Genomic DNA, 18,723 nt, shown 5'->3' with positions numbered 1-18,723 from the left:
TTGACTATTATCCACCTTTATGTGATTGATTCCCATACTCTACTAGTAGAACTAGCAATTTCTGTAATTTCCTTGCCTCGATACTTGAATTGCGAATATGCCTTTGTTTATCGATTTTTGCTTGACAGGAAAAAAACTAGGTGCATGAAAAGCTATTTCTGAGATTATCCACGCAGGCCTTGCAGAGGCAGTCGAATAACAATTGCATTCCAGCATTCTCTTTGGCGATAAATGTTCTCTTCTGTTTTTGTCATGTTATGAACTTAAACAATCCTGATGGACTGCGGCTGAATGCTCTCCCATTGCTTGTTACCCTTATTTTCCCGGGGATCGTAACACCAGATACCCACTCTGATGAACTCTCTCTCGTTCCCCGTTGGGAGCAACAGCAAGCCCAAGCAATTCTCCTCCCACGGCTGGCTTACCGACCATGTTTTGCGTTTAAGACTGCTAATCAGCACCATCCTCATTTGCTCTACGGGTTCCTTTGGATAGCTCGAAAGAGCCAAGGCCGGACAGTACCAATCCAGCTGAAAGTTTGCAATGTACCCACCGCTTGGCGATAACAAAACACTATTCAGGCCAAGAGACAAAGACTTATAACTGCTAACAGTGGTTTCGCTCTGCACAAATTTAGCTTTGCCATTGTCACAAAGTGGCATCCGAAGCAGTTTCGCCTCGAGCTCAAGGTATGCGCTGGACACACGGCCATACGGGTTTGACTTGTCAGCAGCGACAACCCCGGCATTAAGTAATGTATACTCGGGGAAGAAGACTCCGTCACCGAATTCGGTGGAAGTGATGTTTGCGATCCATCTGACGGGATCTGGTTGGCGGGCCCAGCTCCACGAAGGCGCAATGTATTCTTGGGAGACGAGTTTGAGCTTGTAACCCCCAGAGCAAGGCTCTAGAACATCTTCCGAGGACGAGTGCGTGGCTCATAGAAGTCCTCTTTGAAGATCCGATTTCCAGAGCCCCGCTAGGTATTCTTGGCCGGGATTCTCCTCAGAGAATAACGTGGCGAGCGCGGAAATGGCAGGGAATTTATCAGTCTCATAAGTAAGCCGTCTTCTGTTATAGTCTTGCATCGATCCATACCATCCTCTCATCGGATCGTGGGGTGTCAGCCTGGTACTTGATAAGAAAGGCTCCCCAAGATATCGAAACCCATCCGCGAAAATGTGCTGGTCTCCCCAAGCGTAAGAAAAAATCTGCTCCTCAAAGAAGACGGTTCGCGGTGAGAGCAGAGCCTCTTGGAAAGTCCAGCCTCGGGTATTCCAAGGGCTGTGCTGCATGTTAGACAACGACTGTCGTCCTGAGGTACCTAGGAGGTTATGTGTCCGCCACTTGGGAATTAATACAGCAGGGTCTTGCATCCGAATATGGATGACTCCCGAAATGGATGTATCAAGCTTGGAGTGAAAGTTGATTTTGAGTGTCGGCCGACTCGATTTCGTTTTCAAGAAGCCGCCTGAGCAAGAGCTTCCTTGAAGATTGCACAACGTGAGAAAGCTGTTGCTATAGACGTTTGCCATTTGGAACGATTCTCTGGCCCAGTCATCGTCGTCACCTTGGATAATACATAGGACATCTACCCAGAGATACCTGATTCCAAGAGCTCGGCATGCGTGGACAGCGTCGGCAACGGTTTGTGGCATTTCGTTGACATTGATTTGCGACAGGCGTTTATTCAACGAATTCGCTGTTGTTTTCAGCTGCTTCTCCGACTCCGCTTTAGATCCCCAACAATAGCTCAAAGTCAAGTACCTCTTTTTGACTGGGTCCGTTTCCTGTCCAACCTCTTCATCCTTTGAGATTATGAGCCTCAACTTTGTGGCGTTATTCGCTCCAACGTCTATGAGGCGCGTAGGCAGATACGTGCTCTGTGCTGAATCCGAGGCATCACAAAGAGACTTGCCTATCAGCTTATGTAAACGTGTCAGAGATTGGGCAGATGGAAAGTCATTTGAAATCGGCTTGCGATGGATTCTAAGCCAGGGCCGACATGGATCTAACTCATGTAAGCGCAATCAATCCGTAAGAATTTATAAAGCCATAACAGCAGCATACCACATGCATCGGCAGATATCCGATATTGAAGAGAATATTCTTCCCAATCGATCATGACGAACACAATCAATAAATTGAGCCAATCATTACAACTTGAATGGTTTAAGCGTCTAGGTGCCGCATAGTCATCATCATCCTCCCACTTTTTCGGAAGTGCATAATGAGGGTCATCAAACAGGTAGTTGATATCAGTAATGACAATCTTTGCATCTTTAACTGCGTTGTTCTCCTGTGCTTTCTCGTGTCCTGTACCATAGATATCTTTGAATCGTGGCCGTAGGAGATTTTTGTAAGAAGAACTTAAATCGCTCCTCAGCATACGACAAAACGCGCAGGTCTGGGCAGTAGCAGCGATATTAGGAAGGCCGGGAAGAGTATCTACTCGGCGGTATCCGAGGCTTAGCTGGTACTCCCAGTTCGACTCTCGATTCACAGGGTTTTTAAATTGAACAAATCGTTTTCCGCCTTCAATTTCTTGAATGATTCCACCATGTTGTGTATCATCAAGTTCAAGGACCTTGCAATATTCACATGGCTGATCTAAAAACAGTACTTCGTTATTATTATCCATGTTCTCATTTAGCTTGTTATCGTTACTCGAGTTCATTATTGCACAGTGGCTGGTTTAGATAGACGCGAAAAGAGTTACTCTGAGGTATTATTGAAATGTACCTAGGCAATCTCTTATGGAGGGATCCTGGAGGAGGGGCCATGGCACCAAGACAGAATGGGGTTTCATTGGTCAAAGGATGTAGGACCCATCTCCCAAAGCGGGAGATTAAGAGCAATAACATTTAAGTTCTTCCAGTAACGCATTTCCCTTTTATTATACAGTACTTATGGCTGCATCAACGTATATTTTGCCGCATGTATATAACGGATGAAAGGCTCTGCGATCGGGATCGTTGACCTGCGGCGTGACTCAGTGCTGGCCCGAAGCCAGTCTCGTAAAGGATAGGCAGGTTAATATAGTGGTGGCGATGCGACTTTAACATGCACAAAAGTCCCATTGCGTTATTGGCGCATTGCCTCCGAGGCTAATACAGGAAATCCAGGAACAAAGATTCCGATCGGGGTCTCATAGGAATTGAGCATAAACCGAGTACAAATTATAGGTAAACTGGATGAGAACAAGATTCGCCAATCCGTTTGAATGCAGGCCTTGCATTTGTGTGGCGAGATTGAGATTAGTTGCTCCATTGCCACTACCAATATACATGTACTGGGGCATTACAAGCTCCAATCCCATCATTGCAACCTTTTCCTTCGTTCCGCATTCCATTCAATTAATAAGAGATTTACCAACCGGTATATACGAGCACCGTGCACTTTTGCTAGCGATAGGTACGGCTGATGAACTTTTGCGATTACGGCTGGCGGAATCGAAAAAGACCCCTGTGCTAAGCTCGTTGCGGGCTGGTCTTGGAGAAGAAAAGCCGGGGCGCCGATGTTTGTGCCCGATCCGGCAAATCCGTCTTATATTCTACGGAGCAGCTGAACCGGCCGAGAGGTGGAGAGCGCAGCGCTGAGCTGTCAATGGCGCTGCTCTGCTCATGCTCGTACCGGGTGTTGACCGAGAGAGCGAGATAAGCTATTTAGGGTTAAAACGTAGTTGCATCGAGCACCACACCGCCAGTCTCTGGATACAAGCATGGCGTTGAGCGCTCGGACAGCCATTGAGCTTGAAAGGAATGTGAGCTGTTCATGGGACGTTGGTAGAGACATGCCCTGTACGTGAGATTGTTAAACACATGCAGCTACTTGTACACGAGAGTCCAAGCAACTGCCAACAACTCGGACGCCGTACCCGTGGCGGCATCCATCCACGCCCTTCCCGCAGCGGCCAAACTCCAACAATTGCGCCGCCATCGGGCGTTTATACCATTCCATCAGGCACTTTTTGTTCCTGTCCACAAACCCCTGGGCCAACTCCAAAAGTGCTGCTCCGCACTGCCTCTTTTGCCCATCGCGGCCCGGAACCCCGGCACTGCTTGACAGGCCCCCGGGCCACTAACAGCCGCCTAGCATGGATCGCAGCTCTGCCCGACCTTCCTATTGGGGACCGTGATGGACAAGAACTTCTGCCCAGCCGGTAATCGTAATCTTGCATCGCTGCCAAGTCGTGGTACTTGCTAGTGCAACGGCGGGATCGCTGCCTGTTGGGACCTGTTGCGGCTGGGCATTACACCATCCGGTGGAGGCATCACCTCTGCGTCTTGGAATAGCATCTGTCTATGCTGGGATTGTATATACTGTATATATACAAGTAGTCTACAGGGTCAGGGGCTTTGCACGGCATATATAAAAGGGCCTGAGATGCCCCCCGGATCTGAATTGATCCCTCCTCGCCGTGCTCCAGTGGTCTCCAGTCACCCCAATCTCACTCACAATGGCGAAACTGACAGCTCTTGCCGGTCTCCTGACCCTTGCCAGCGTGCAGGCAAATGCCGCCGTGCTCTTGGACAGCCTCGACAAGGTGCCTGTTGGATGGCAGGCTGCTTCGGCCCCGGCCCCGTCATCCAAGATCACCCTCCAAGTTGCCCTCACGCAGCAGAACATTGATCAGTTGGAATCAAAGCTCGCTGCCGTCTCCACGCCCAACTCCAGCAACTATGGAAAGTACCTGGATGTCGATGAGATTAACCAAATCTTCGCTCCCAGCAGCGCCAGCACCGCTGCTGTTGAGTCCTGGCTCAAGTCGTACGGCGTGGACTACAAGGTGCAGGGCAGCAGCATCTGGTTCCAGACGGATGTCTCCACGGCCAACAAGATGCTCAGCACAAACTTCCACACTTACACCGACTCGGTTGGTGCCAAGAAAGTGCGAACTCTCCAGTACTCGGTCCCCGAGACCCTGGCCGACCACATCGATCTGATTTCGCCCACAACCTACTTTGGCACGTCCAAGGCCATGCGGGCGTTGAAGATCCAGAACGCGGCCTCTGCCGTCTCGCCCCTGGCTGCTCGTCAGGAGCCCTCCAGCTGCAAGGGCACAATTGAGTTTGAGAACCGCACATTCAACGTCTTCCAGCCCGACTGTCTCAGGACCGAGTACAGCGTCAACGGATACAAGCCCTCAGCCAAGTCCGGTAGCAGGATTGGCTTCGGCTCTTTCCTGAACCAGAGCGCCAGCTCCTCAGATCTCGCTCTGTTCGAGAAGCACTTTGGCTTTGCCAGCCAGGGCTTCTCCGTCGAGCTCATCAATGGCGGATCAAACCCCCAGCCGCCCACAGACGCCAATGACGGCGAGGCCAACCTGGACGCCCAGAACATTGTGTCGTTTGTGCAGCCTCTGCCCATCACCGAGTTTATTGCTGGAGGAACTGCGCCGTACTTCCCAGACCCCGTTGAGCCGGCTGGAACTCCCGATGAGAACGAGCCTTACCTCGAGTACTACGAGTACCTGCTCTCCAAGTCAAACAAGGAGCTTCCCCAAGTCATCACCAACTCCTACGGTGATGAGGAGCAGACTGTTCCCCAGGCATATGCCGTCCGCGTGTGCAACCTCATTGGATTGATGGGCCTTCGTGGTATCTCTATCCTCGAGTCATCCGGTGATGAGGGTGTTGGTGCCTCTTGTCTCGCTACCAACAGCACCACCACTCCCCAGTTCAACCCCATCTTCCCGGTATGTTCTAAATCTCAAATGTCTCCAAAAAAAAAAAACACTCACTAACAAAGCATCCGTCAGGCTACATGCCCCTATGTCACCAGTGTTGGTGGAACCGTCAGCTTCAACCCCGAGGTTGCCTGGGACGGCTCATCCGGAGGCTTCAGCTACTACTTCTCAAGACCTTGGTACCAGGAGGCCGCAGTCGGCACATACCTTAACAAGTATGTCAGCGAGGAGACCAAGGAATACTACAAGTCGTATGTCGACTTTTCCGGACGTGGCTTCCCCGATGTTGCAGCTCACAGCGTGAGCCCCGAGTAAGTTTCATCCTCCATTGTCTTATTCCTAAGACTTTATATTGTCTTGATCGGACACTGACAGATTGAACAGTTACCCCGTGTTCCAAGGCGGCGAGCTTACCCCCAGCGGCGGTACTTCTGCGGCCTCTCCCATCGTGGCCAGTGTTATTGCCCTCCTGAACGATGCTCGTCTCCGTGCAGGCAAGCCTGCTCTCGGATTCTTGAACCCTCTGATCTACGGATATGCCTACAAGGGCTTTACCGATATCACGAGTGGCCAAGCTGTCGGCTGCAACGGCAACAACACTCAAACTGGAGGCCCTCTTCCTGGTGTAAGTATCCCCCCCCCCCTTTTTTTTTTTTTTTTTGGCATCAAATCTCTTTGTAGGTATCAAAGCTAATTCTGTCTAGGCGGGTGTTATTCCAGGTGCTTTCTGGAACGCGACCAAGGGCTGGGATCCTACAACTGGATTCGGTGTCCCCAACTTCAAGAAGCTGCTTGAGCTTGTCCGATACATTTAGACATCCGTTGTAAAATATATTTAACTGGGCATGGTAAAACACTTCTAATTAATTAAAAATATACGCAGTAATTATGTACATTTGTCACAGAGTTCCCACATCTGAGCCGCGTATAATGACTGGTATCGAGAAAGCTACAAGTATGTGAGATAGAGAGGTGCTTGCTCTAACCCAAAGCTGGGGGATCTATGGTGCCCGTGACGGAAAGCAAGCTCAATCTATCCAATACCTAGATGGATGCATTGTTGCCAACAGAGAGACGGACATGTATGGAGATTGATCTCTCCTTGGCGGTCAAGGGCACATGGTCGAAGGACAAAATTCGTTGAGCAAATCTACTGACAGCGTTCGATGAGAGACTCGAGCTTCCTGTTTCCTCCCGGACAATCTGCTCTGATGTCTTAAATTGTGGACGACTACCGCTGCCTCGTTCATTCCACGGCGTTTTTAACTGGTGTTGCCTTTATTTAGTGTTATGATATGGCGAAATTGGGATCAGAGACTAACTCAAATTATATGACTCGGGATTAGCCTTGATGTCCAAGGTTAGCAAATAGGATGGATTATCAGTATTTGGCAAGTAGTAAGTCTCTAAAACTTGGAGCCATCTTTCCAGGGCAACTGGGTTTCGATCATGGTACAAGAAACAATCTTGAGGAGGTTTTCCCTTATCCATTCCTCCCCATCTCTCATCTCCCAAGAGTTAATCGTGATAACCGCATTCTCAATCTCCAAAAGTTCGGACTCTGACAACGGCACGTCATCCCCCAAGAGCTCCTCGTAGTCTCCTTCATAGCTTGTATCATAAAAGTTGTAGGCAATAAGATTAACAAAATCTGAAGAGAGCCGTTCACGTAAAGAGCTTGTTCGTTTTTCAGCGCAAATAAGACGCACCCAGGCAGTACAAGCTGCCGCAAGAGGTACTGTCCAGATGTTCCAAGGGTCGTCTCGCAGCCACGAGTACTGTATCGCTTTTAGTTCCAGATCGTGCAAGTCCAGTCCCGGCCAGGACAGTGGTAAGAAAACAAGCCTGTCGAAGCGGTCATGTGTCTTTTTGGTTTTGGGATCAATATTGTACCGCACACCTAAGCCCGAGAACTCTGATGGGTAGGCTTTTTTCAGGGACTCGGGACTTTCTGGATAGTATCCCAACGAGGCCGCAACCTGGCAAGCATCGTATAACTGTTCGTCGGGGACCAAGAAAAATAGACTCTGAGACATGTTAGACAAAGCAACAACGCTCGAGGACGAAGGAGATTGCTTACTCCATCTGTCACAATGGGAACACGCAGTCGGCGTAAGAGCTGCTGCTCCCACTCCACAAGATCAATCTATGCCACCGCGAGTTGGTTAAGCAGGAGTGGCACTCGTTCTGCACGACTTGTCATTCTGGTATGCTATGATCAACAGAAGAGGAGAAGGATGGTACCGCAGTGCTTTAGGATTAGAAGAAGAATGAAAAAGAAGATTTGGCTTCTCAGTGGCTGTAGCGAGAGATGTCACGCTATGACGAGGCACCTACGTAGGTAGCCATGTGAAGCAAGCCAAGCTTTAATATAAACGTGTAATCTCGTCTTCTATTTAGTTACGGGTAGATGAATGTGTCATTTGCATGTAACAAGACATGTATTGTTCCTGCTTCCGCTTAATTAAAGCAGCGGCTGGAACTGCGAGTCCAGCAGCCATCGCAGCAAAGACAAACACATCGTGAACCAGGGTAGCTGGCATATTCACATCTTATGGACAGTCAAGCATTTCGATGATATCTCCTGGCTCGAAGCTGAGCTGCTGAAGAAGCTCGCCGCTGGATACCGCGATCCGTGTTACCTGTGATGTAGAGGAAGAGAGTGAATCTGTGAGGATTGATGGCGCTGGGCATGTCTTACCGTGGACGCCCTGATATGACGAAATGGTTTGAGAATGTGCGAGATGCAAGAAAAGGCATGAACGTGTCAGTCAATCTCTGTTGACCTGCACAGTTGGTACGCAGCGGAAGAATGACGGCGTCGAGAGCAAGCTGTGAATATATTCTATTCCATGTAGAGGAGGAGCGTTTGAATTCAAGAAACTGCAACGGAGAAGAATCCCTTTTCATTCCAGAGTATTTCCATCACCACCTTCCAATACCTAAATTATAACTAAGCTGTCAGGAACAAACCGACGGGTATAGCATGTGCGCCAGCGAAAGCCTTGTTTTTTTTTTTTCATTTACACAGATATATTTCCTTGATTTATATCGTCTGCCTCGCCATTGTTCCACTCAGCATCCCTCCCACCGCGCACTCAGGAAATCGCCATGCAATCAACGCGGACCAAGGTTATCTTCTTCGATATGGATGGAACGCTATTCGACATCGACCATTCGCTACGACAAGCCTTATCAGCCATACGCGATACATATAATGCCCTCGCGGAGAAGACTGTCGAAGAACTGATCGAAAAGTACAGCGCCGCTCTTCAACAATCCCGTGATGCGTACCTGGATAAGGTGATTACCTACGAAGCGGCCGACACTCAAAAGGTCCACCTATTCTTTGCGTCACTTGGCTTGCCCGAACCCAGCCTTGAACAAGTCTGGCAGTTCCACAACACGTACAAGCCGGTTTACAGTGCGAACCGGAGACCTACGGCGGGAAGTGTCGAGGCTTTGGTCCGCCTGCGTGAAAATGGATATCGCATTGGCATCGTCACCGACGGGCAGCTCCAAGATCAGAGAGAAAAGGCCGAGGCCATCGGCGTACTGCATCTGGTAGACCTCATTATCACGTCCGACGAGATTGGATTTCGAAAGCCGGATCACCGCATCTTCGAATACGCCATCGCACGGCTCGGCATGAATTCGTTCGAAAATACGTATATGATAGGCGATTCCGTCGACGCGGACATCAAGGGAGCGTTGGATGTGCGGTTGACGGGCATCCTGTACTCCCCTACGGCCCTCGACTCCCAAAGGCTTCTGTTTGGGCATACAATAATCGTCATCAAGCACATGGCCCAGCTTCTTGGCTATTTAAACATTGTCAGCCTGCAATTTATACCACGATTTGTTCCCGCTCCGGGCCGATTGGCGGTTCTGGGCATTGGCGTTGACATGGTCACGGAACAACGGCGCTGTCTACACATAACCAAAGGGGTGTCCGAGTTGCTTGCGAAAAGAATGGGCGCTGTGCTTGATTGTTTGGCGCAGAGACATCGCTTACAGGCCGTATATCACATTGAGAGAATGATCAGAGCGATTACACATGCGGCAGGACCCTATGCCGAGACCACAACCCAGTTTTCCAGTGGTCGAGGGCTGAGTGTGCTGTCAACCGCCACGTACCGATGCCACATCTTTGAGAGAGACCACAGCACGCGCGTAGAGTATACGCAGTTCAATGTACATGTACATAGTCCTACGGGGGACGGGATAGCATTACGACGAATAGTAACCCTCCTACAGGGGCACTATAACGATCTCATGAGAGACGATCCAGAAGCAGCAATCGGCCAACTTCGCAGCGTCATTCAGATCTTGCTTGAGCAAGAGGGCCCTCGATCGGAGAGTCTACGAGAATCATCGCCAATGCCAGAATCAGGGCCCATGCCAGAATCCGGTGACGGTAGTCGTTTGATCGACACTTGACCGGTTGCTCAGACCACTGCTACAGATGATGCTCATTTGACAAGCTCCTTGACATTGGCGTTTAAAATCGAATTGACAGCATCTATAACGACACCGTGTGGCCCAACTCTAAGAAGTACGAGTCTTAAGATGCGCGGCCACCACTGATATAAATATCGCAGTGAAAAGGTTGACTGCTACGTATTCCTAGGCTCCCTATTTCACAATAAACAGCACGAGCAATCCTTTTCATTATTTTCCCGAGAAATTCTCCTGGACGAAATATTGGCTTCAAACACCGGACATGGGCTCGCCAGAGAGAATGAATTCAGGGAGGATCTGACAATATGTTAGTTATCCAAAAAAACGGTGGGTTTCATAATTGAAAGCTGTCGCGTAAACAATAACTTAGGAAAAGCTGTAATAGTAATAAAAACTCTATACTTTTGTTCATAAGCGGAAAATGCCCGAGGCTATCATATCAACGTGACCCTACTCTCTCTTACTACCGGGTCCAAATGTTTCTTCGGACTCGACTATAGGGGCTCGATTGCGTGGCTTTCGTCAACGGTGTTGCTGCCAGCCGCTGCCCTGCAACCTGCCATCAAGTCGCTCGGGGGCGTAGTAGCAAGCCGAAGGACTGATTTCACGAAGTTGCCGAAGGATTTGTAACGAAAGTTGGGTACAGCAATTTCGGCTGGTCCGACCCCGCATACAACGGCATAACTGCATGGTGCGTATGTAACTTGCGTACAATGTCCCTTTCATGCTGTGCTGTATTAATCATCATGCCATTCATTGACTAACGACGATTTTCCTTCAAAATTTCCACTACATCATGACTAAGACAGAGCATGGTTATGGCGTTGATGGTCCTCGGCCTGAGGAAACGTTGCTCTCACCAAGCCGGCCGGGAATCTTGACAGTCATTCTTCGCGAGGGGGCTGGTCTCTCCGTGCCGGATGGATTCGAAGAGAGCCCCGATGAAGAGCAAAACAAGCGCAACATACCATATGCCATCTTGACCTTTGATAAATCGCAAAAGAAGGCCAACTCTCACCGGGGAACTAGACAAAATCCTGTATGGACATCAGACACTGGATCGCTGTGTCGCCCATTACACTGGGATGTTACTATCGAGGGGTTACGCGAGTCTACTTGGGACTTTGATGTTTGCCGCCCTGCTGAGTTGGCCATCTATCTCTATCTCGGAGACCCCTATAAATCTTCTTCTATACAAGGCCATGCTTTCCTTGGAGTGGCACGAATCGCAATAGATCCCTCTCGAATAGTGGCGGCCTCGTCGCAATGGATTGACGTGCAGCATGGCACTGGCCAGCTTCGCATCAGTCTTGAATACAAGGATATGAAAGACCGGGCCTTGAAAGCATCCGATTTTCAACACAGACACGTTCATCAGCTGCTTAATAAAGATACGTGGCAACTATATACTAAAAGAACAATTCCAACGGGTCAACGACTCCAGAATGTCAACCATCCATTCATTGCACCACTGACGCTGACTTTTCAGTCACAAGAAGATTCAAACCGGACGATCAACGCTGACTTTCCAGTCGAAAAAGGTTTAAACCTTCTGTCTCCAGCCATAGATGGCGGGAATCTCTTTGACCATCTCCAGAGGCAGCAGCGTTTCAATCCCGAGAGCGCTCAATTTTACGCTGCTGAGATTCTGTGCGCATTGGAATACCTGCACGAGGTCCGCGGCATCTACTCCTGGTTAAAGCCTCGGCATGTCCTTCTAGACTGCTTTGGGCACATCGTTCTCTATGGTTCTGGCGTTTATAAGCCAGCCGTTGACGGCGACCGCAGCGGCTACGGCATGCCAGAGTATCCAAGCCCCGAAGTGCTTCTCAATAAAGGTCATTTTAGAGCGGCCGATTGGTGGACACTAGGGATTTTTCTCTACGAGATGTTGACAGGGCTACCGCTTTTCTTCGACGAAGATACCGGAGAGATACGTCTCAAGATACTCAGCACTGAACCCATCCAAATCTCTGAAGCCCTTGCTCCAAACGCTAGAGATATTATAATGAGGCTCCTCGAACGCGAGCCTGATCATCGTCTGGGAGCCAAGGAGGGAGCATCCGAGGTTAAGAAGCATCCGTTCTTCGCTGGCATTGATTGGTCTAAGCTCCTCCAGCGGGATTACGAACCTCCTTTCAAACCAGACTTCACTTTTAGGTACATTGAACAGCACGGGGTGCAAGAGCGTCCCCAGCCGGAGGAGATTGAGGGAATCACATTCTTTACAGGCGACTCGTTTTGTAAAGATCATGAACCGGAGCACAATTTGGATTTTGATAGTGACGATGATGCTGTTTTAACACCAGTGTCTAGTCAGGAGGGGTCCGATCAGGAGGCCGATGATGAGAACGATGACGGCTGGGAGCTCGTGTGGGAAGAGGGTGCTCCTGGGGAGTTCTATTTCCGTCATCGCATTACAGGAGACAAAAATTCAATTCCAGCTCGAGACAGCCTGTCGAAGAAAAAGAATGACGACGATGATGCTCTTATTGCCGAGTTACGCAATGGCGAGCCCAGCACAAGCCAGAAGCAGGATGCACTCGAGGCAGCGTTCAAGGCAGGACATGACCGCATTGTCTCACAGATTATATCATACGGCATAGACTTAAATGTCCGCCTCTTTGGTTACAAGTTTGAAAGCCCCCTGGGATGGGCAATAGACCATAGGAAGCTGTATTTGGTGCGTCTTATGCTTGACAACGGCGCCGATATAAGGTTTCTGGACCGTGAATCCGATCGCGAAGACGGACCGGCGTTAACGAGGGCCGTGGCAGCAAGAGACCGCAAACTCATCGAGCTCTTATTGCAGAGATGCCCAGGCCGAGTGGACTTGACGAGAGCCCTGGGGCGCGCTGTTGATCAGCAAGATAGAGCTGTGGTGGAACTGCTCCTGGCAAATGGCGCCCGGTGTGACTTTGAAGAGGAAGATCGGCCTTTGCCCTTTAACCCGGGCGCTGACGGTGGCTGTTGTTTTGGTGTAATATCCTTGGAAGAAGAATTCATTCCGCCGCTTGTTCGAGCCGTTAAGATGGGCGATGTCAGCCTGGTGCGGCTGCTGCTTAGGAACGGAGCGAATGCCAATGTCGGATACCACGACCTCTATGCGGGTCTGATGTTTAAGCATATCAAATTTGGGTGCGGTAGGGTAATTCAATTAGCCATGGAGTTGAAGCGACATGAATGCATCAAGCTATTGCTTGCCGCTGGCGCAGATATTAGCCTTGCGCAGCCTGTCTGGCGCGTACCGGGCCATGGATGCTGGGAGGTGACGAGGCTTTTCTACCAGGCCACGATGAGTAAGTTGAGGGCGGTGGTGGAATCAGCCAAGGAAGCATAAAGAATGACCAGCGCAGAATGTCGGAAAAGGGGGTTTGACTTTTAGTTGCGTCAGATGGGAGTCAGGATTCAATGGTATCAGAGACTGATAGACTTGAACTAGAATATCTAGTAGAAGCAGGCGTTGCAAGATATATCTCAGTGTTTGGCGTCGCCTACAAATCGTTCCTTTTCTTCCGTGTTTCTAGATGAGTCGTAGGAAAGGAGTAGAAGGCTTCTCTACATACGTATCAGTAGCATCGGTAGCATCAGTAGCATCAGTAGCATCAGTAGCATCAGTAGCATCAGTAGCCTACGATATAGCTGGGGTGCTGGATAATCGTTCCTCTAAATATACATGTATGCTTCGTCAGCCAGTAAGTTTTGTATAACAGATGATGGAAAGAGCAAGAATTGGGCGTTTATACAGTCTACGTTGCATGATTAGTCAAATTAAACAGTCATGCAAGATGTATATCATTTTCATAGCGCACTGAGCAAACATTATGTTGAAAACGGTATATTCTTACATGTGTAGGGGTGGCACTCTGTCCCTAAGCCAGGATGAGAACTCGTAAGGCGCGCCCTATCTATTTATTTTCAGTATCATATTCTATAATCCTGGGCGGACTTTTGTTTTCAGAGTTTATAAATTATGCATTATTTACAGACCTTCCTACAGCATCTGAGCCTAAACGGCAGAGGTGGTTCATTCTATGGCTGAGTTGCATCCATGGGGTACACATTTAAAGACTTGGACTCGACTCATAGTCGTTCAAGTCCAAGCATAATCGTGCATTAGTCCCTGTAGCTCACACATAACGGCCATTTTGTAAATCCTCCGATTTTCTCCGGAGAGATCAATTCTTGCCTTTGACTGGCTTTTGCTCCGTGTCCACGGCAGCGATCACGACAGAACTCTCCACCGATGGAACATGTAAGCGTTTGCCGCTGTGTAATAGTAATAGACGCTTAGTGCTGAGTGCATGGATCAAGGTATTACTACAAGGTATTACTACATGAATTGCTAGGATATTAACCTCATGCTAGTTCGATTTTTAGTTTTACCATACACGTATCCGAAAATTGGAGAATGAGGGACGATTCGTTACGAGGAGATTACATTACCGCTTGAACTACTTTGGCGATAGGCAGCGTTGGTATCATGAGAACCTGAACGAGGTCACGTATGGTGCAGTTGCAGATGGTGAATGGTTACCTGGTGACTGACGATTGATGCCGGAACAAAACATCGGAAAGGGGCGTATAATGAATGGTCTCTCCATTCCAATGTCTATTTTTACGCCACTGCTGCTTCATTTAATTGGCCAAGTACACAAGGGATCACCAAGCTCGAGTCCAAGGCCGGAGGCAAAACCCTTGTATCAGTTTAATAGAGCCATAAAAATTAAAGGCTGTGGAACCGGAGAAGCAAGCAGGGCCCAGACTGTGCGACGGCCAGGGCGGCGGCGGCCTACGCAGCTTACCAACTATTGAAGCGCTACTGAATTAGCAACACAATAAATGGTTCTTGAGATGAAGTTACTTTCTTTCTTTGCCATTCGTAGTAATTGGAGAGAGCAGACAAGGCTGTCGGGGAACGGACGGGCATCACCGCCATTTGGACTTTGGCCTGGATCGAGTCACGGCCTGAGACAGGAATAGCTTTCAACTGAAGCCACAAGCTGGTCTGGTCTGGTCTGGTATCTACAGGAGCTACAGACATCATGAGACTTGATTAGACAAAACAAAACAAAAATCATCATATCCACGTGGCTGAGGCGAGTGAAACTTGGCTTGGCAGAGGAGCTTTGGGCAGCCTCTGGGTTGTCGCCAACCGCCACCTTATCCACAATGATGCTGTGTTTGCTGTTGATAACACCAATTGTTTTTCGTAACTTGACCAAGATGGCACGAAATTGACCGAATTTAGACGAACAGCCGCTGATATGCGGCAACGCCGAGCATGGCCAAGGGGGAGTTTAGTGGCCTTTGTCGTCGATTGTGGATGTTATTGGTGCCCTTGGACCGTTTTGCTGTGCGTTTCCGTCGGTCGAGCAGTGTTCGCCAGGTCCCCGAGTGTATACTTGAGATGCCCTGAGCGTAACTGCATGGACCACGCAGTAGGTACATGTATGCGGTGAATATTGAGTGTACCTATTTTGAGCTGCAACAAATGGTGAGGCGGTTGGATTATTCAGCGTTGAATCAGCCAAATACACGACAGGAAGCAGCAAACAAGGCGACACGGCTCAAGATTCGTGCCGAGGGAGGGCAGCCATGGATGGACTGGACTGGACTGGGCTGGACTGGACGTTAGCCGGATATACGGGCGGACCGTTGTTGCGCGATAAGTCATCAAGCTTCTGGTTCCAGACTCGGTTGAGCAATGGCCGAGTGTCGGCAAATGGTCGATGAAGATCTCCCCGCTTCTTGGCTCGAGCTGGCGTCTTCCAAACTGGAGCTGGCGGCGCGTTAACAGCCGCCTAGCCTGTGGCTAGACTTGCTGGGCAACGTGGTGGCGAGGCCAATGACTTGTGCGCTCCCGCAGCTAAAGAAAGGCCAGTTAAGCTTGAAGACAGCCACCCGTTGCGGGCGGTGCTTGGGGCTGGCTCAGCGCCTGGAAATCCTGGCAGCGCTGGCCGGCTGTCGCAAACACAAACGCCGCGGAGATTACCACCGCCGCCGATTCTTTGGGCATTTCAAAGCAGACGAAGAAGAAGAGCATTCTTCGAATCATGCAACTTGCGGCTGACTCGTTTCGGCCATGCGCAGCAATCGTTGAACCTCGTTTACAATCCATCATCTCGCCCTGTGCGAAATAGGCCTGCGAAGCACGCAGCGTGCGGTACTCGCATGCTCACACGCGCATCTACACTCTGGCTTAGGCCCTCGGACATATTTCATCTTTGTGCGCCTTTGTTCCGTCCCATGAGATTTGCCTGCAGCCATCCAACAGACAGGCGGGAGCGCGGGCAGAACGTGGCATGGAAATGGTCGCACACGCTTTTAGGGACGCCCGTCTGGGCCAATCTGGGCACGAGAGGCCGTCACTGCTCGGTAACGAGTCTGCAGGAAGCTCACCAGCAGGCACCGTCTCAGTTACTGACTCTCATGGATAAACAGACCATTGCTACGCTTGAGGCCATCGCTCGTCTTGGCAGAGACGACGGCGTGGGGGGAAACGTGCTGTAGCTGCTCTTGACCGGGCCTGGATCTGTACCTGCCAGTAGGTACCCCAGCTTCGCTTCTCGGCAGCCAAAGAGGGTGAGCAAGTGATGCTGCTGGCATTTCTTTTTGTTGGCCCGTAGCTTCTCGCGGCTCTTCTCATCGCTGTGGCACCGTGACATCAGCCAGATTCCCGTTCCCGACCATCGTCCTCGGGTGCCCCGGGAGCAAAGCACTCGACAAAGCAAGCAGCAGGCCATCTCAGCTGCTCTGAATGATCTGTCGTAGCCTCTCTTCTGGGCCTGAGATATGACGGCTGCGCATGAATCGCGCACAAGGCTTGTGTGAAGAGGCTCCCTGGCAACTAGTGCTTGCAACACCGCCCGTGGAAGCCATCTTTCGGACCGTCAAAGCGCTGATTGGGCGCCGAGGTGAAGCCAGTTCGTCGTCCATGCTTATTAGGGCCAGGCACATCACGACTCGCTCCGACAGCCGCTAGTTCTGAGCCTGATGGAAACGAATCTTCCAAGGCTTCCGAGCTACAGCGCAACTAGCCAAGGGTCGGCTATCAAACCTACTTGCTCACATTTGGGCAACCACTCCGCACAGATCCCTAGCTGCTCTCTCCTACAGTAGGAACCACTGACGATATGCTCTTTGTGCGGTGTACAAAGTACCGGCATCTGCAGCGTTGAAAGTGGCCGGGTTACATCGCGCTTCTGCGCAGATAGCAGCGCCCAGAGCCTCGCACTGTTGAGGCGCATTCCAGTTCTTCGATTTGAGACAACCAAAGAAGCTGGCCTCTTATCGGTGTACGTTTCCTTTTTGAAGCTCATTCCTTTGTCTTCGCTTTACCCCATCTCAGAAAACCTTGGGCGCCACTTCCCCTCGTCCGCGCCGTCTCCACGCTCTCTACTCCATGCAAAGACTGAGGTGCAAGAGTGGAGAGAGCTGGCGTCGGCTAGGAACCCCACAAGCAAACTCCATAGGCAGATGCTAAAGCCTAGTCTGAAGACCAGGATGCACATCAAGTTGGGGTCAATGCGGAGGTGATGGAGAACAGCCGACGACGACCTATGACGAGGAGCGCCTTGGTAAGAAAGAGGTCTTGGCAGTCCTCCTTTTCTCCTTGATGGACCCGGTTATCCACCAGTTGGTGATGAGAGCAGGTAAATGCTGCTGTTAGCAATAAGGCGCACAGAGGGACAGATTCGGAAGGGCCACCAAGGTACATGCGCACAAATGCCATAACAAGGTGGCGGCCTTACCGACGCCGATACTCGTCGTCCTAAGCATTGTCCAGCCCTGAGCACCAACGTTTGGTTAACAACCAATAAGATGGGAATTGGCAGACAGGGCGGTACGGCAAACATCGCTATAATTTCCGACAGCTCTTTGTCCAGACCAACAAGAGACATCTACCATATAAATGAGCTTCCACATGCCGGCGCACGGTGCAAGGCAAATCCAACGCCACCCATAGCTGCCTTCATGTCCCGAATTGGCCCGCCGTCACAAGGAGAGATAGGACCAAAATACGACGGCCTTCCATGACGAGCCAAGCTCCCCTGTCATTGCCATGCCTGTACGGAGCAGCTCTCCGCACGTCCTATCATCCTTCTCCAGCATTCACTTACTCGCGCATCCTTGAGCTAAACTTCTGGACCTTTCTCCCCGCATCGCTATCCCTGCCTAGTTCTTTGTTTTGGGTCATTTTTGGTTGTCGTCGTCACACCCACCCAGCCTTTCCTTGCACCTGGCTAACCCAGCCTTGCCTCAATTGGCTTATTATTGCATCTTGCAGTCGTCTTGACCCTTGATTCAGGCTTTCCATCTCCAATTTTGCGGATCCTGGTCATGTACGTGCCAGGCGAATAGACCCAGTACAATACATATATATCCACTTGCCTGCCAGTACATGAACGCCTCGTCTTCCAACATTCCTCATCTTTTCGTCCCTCTCTCTCCGGACCGGTTCATGTCTTTCTGAGAGAATCTTCTATTTCTGGTCTGCCTCCTTTTTGGTATAAATCGCTTAGCAGGCCCAGACATCCGGTGGTTGCCGCCCGTCTGTCTAAGACTCGGAT

The 18,723-nt window shown here is 50.2% G+C and overlaps 5 protein-coding genes across 5 annotated transcripts; 3 read left to right on the top strand and 2 right to left on the bottom strand.

Moving 5' to 3' along the window:
* Window positions 1-31: 31 nt before the first annotated feature.
* Window positions 32-2,904, bottom strand: TrAtP1_007659 (uncharacterized protein). The gene is made up of 2 exons (XM_066113615.1): window positions 2,071-2,904; window positions 32-2,011 (listed from the first exon to the last, which is right to left on the bottom strand). Exons 1-2 carry the CDS (start codon window positions 2,675-2,677, stop codon window positions 939-941), a joined length of 1,680 nt encoding a protein of 559 aa, XP_065969701.1. The 5' UTR covers window positions 2,678-2,904; the 3' UTR covers window positions 32-938.
* Window positions 2,905-4,137: 1,233 nt separating this feature from the next.
* Window positions 4,138-6,583, top strand: TrAtP1_007658 (uncharacterized protein). Its single transcript, XM_014092505.2, has 4 exons — window positions 4,138-5,698; window positions 5,762-6,000; window positions 6,074-6,314; window positions 6,394-6,583. The coding sequence occupies exons 1-4, from the start codon at window positions 4,460-4,462 to the stop codon at window positions 6,502-6,504; spliced, it is 1,830 nt and encodes a 609-aa protein (XP_013947980.1). The 5' UTR covers window positions 4,138-4,459; the 3' UTR covers window positions 6,505-6,583.
* Window positions 6,584-7,095: 512 nt separating this feature from the next.
* TrAtP1_007657 (uncharacterized protein) lies at window positions 7,096-7,725 on the bottom strand (the record flags this gene model as incomplete). The annotated part of the gene is made up of 1 exon (XM_014092504.2): window positions 7,096-7,725. The coding sequence occupies one exon, from the start codon at window positions 7,723-7,725 to the stop codon at window positions 7,096-7,098; it is 630 nt and encodes a 209-aa protein (XP_013947979.2).
* A 1,075-nt stretch (window positions 7,726-8,800) lies between these two features.
* Window positions 8,801-10,129, top strand: TrAtP1_007656 (uncharacterized protein; the record flags this gene model as incomplete). Its single annotated transcript, XM_014092503.2, has 1 exon — window positions 8,801-10,129. The coding sequence occupies one exon, from the start codon at window positions 8,801-8,803 to the stop codon at window positions 10,127-10,129; it is 1,329 nt and encodes a 442-aa protein (XP_013947978.2).
* An 817-nt stretch (window positions 10,130-10,946) lies between these two features.
* On the top strand, window positions 10,947-13,490 carry TrAtP1_007655 (uncharacterized protein; the record flags this gene model as incomplete). The annotated part of the gene is made up of 1 exon (XM_014092502.2): window positions 10,947-13,490. One exon carries the CDS (start codon window positions 10,947-10,949, stop codon window positions 13,488-13,490), a length of 2,544 nt encoding a protein of 847 aa, XP_013947977.2.
* Between the last annotated feature and the right edge of the window lie 5,233 nt (window positions 13,491-18,723).

The sequence above is a fragment of the Trichoderma atroviride genome, chromosome 4, assembly GCF_020647795.1.
Source record: "Trichoderma atroviride chromosome 4, complete sequence".
NCBI classification, from domain to species: domain Eukaryota; kingdom Fungi; phylum Ascomycota; class Sordariomycetes; order Hypocreales; family Hypocreaceae; genus Trichoderma; species Trichoderma atroviride.
The sequence above is the reverse complement of the archived record's forward strand: the minus strand, read 5'-3'. Positions and strand labels throughout refer to the sequence as shown.

What these genes read in the sequence shown, in the direction of transcription:
- TrAtP1_007659 (XM_066113615.1), bottom strand. Translation starts at nt 2,677, where the DNA reads ATGAACTCGAGTAACGATAACAAGCTAAATGAGAACATGGATAATAAT. An exon ending in GATATCTGCCGATGCATGTG is followed by an intron (nt 2,012 to 2,070) that starts GTATGCTGCTGT and finishes TACATGAGTTAG; the next exon opens with ATCCATGTCGGCCCTGGCTT.
- TrAtP1_007658 (XM_014092505.2), top strand. Translation starts at nt 4,460, where the DNA reads ATGGCGAAACTGACAGCTCTTGCCGGTCTCCTGACCCTTGCCAGCGTG. An exon ending in AGTTCAACCCCATCTTCCCG is followed by an intron (nt 5,699 to 5,761) that starts GTATGTTCTAAA and finishes AGCATCCGTCAG; the next exon opens with GCTACATGCCCCTATGTCAC. An exon ending in GCTCACAGCGTGAGCCCCGA is followed by an intron (nt 6,001 to 6,073) that starts GTAAGTTTCATC and finishes CAGATTGAACAG; the next exon opens with TTACCCCGTGTTCCAAGGCG.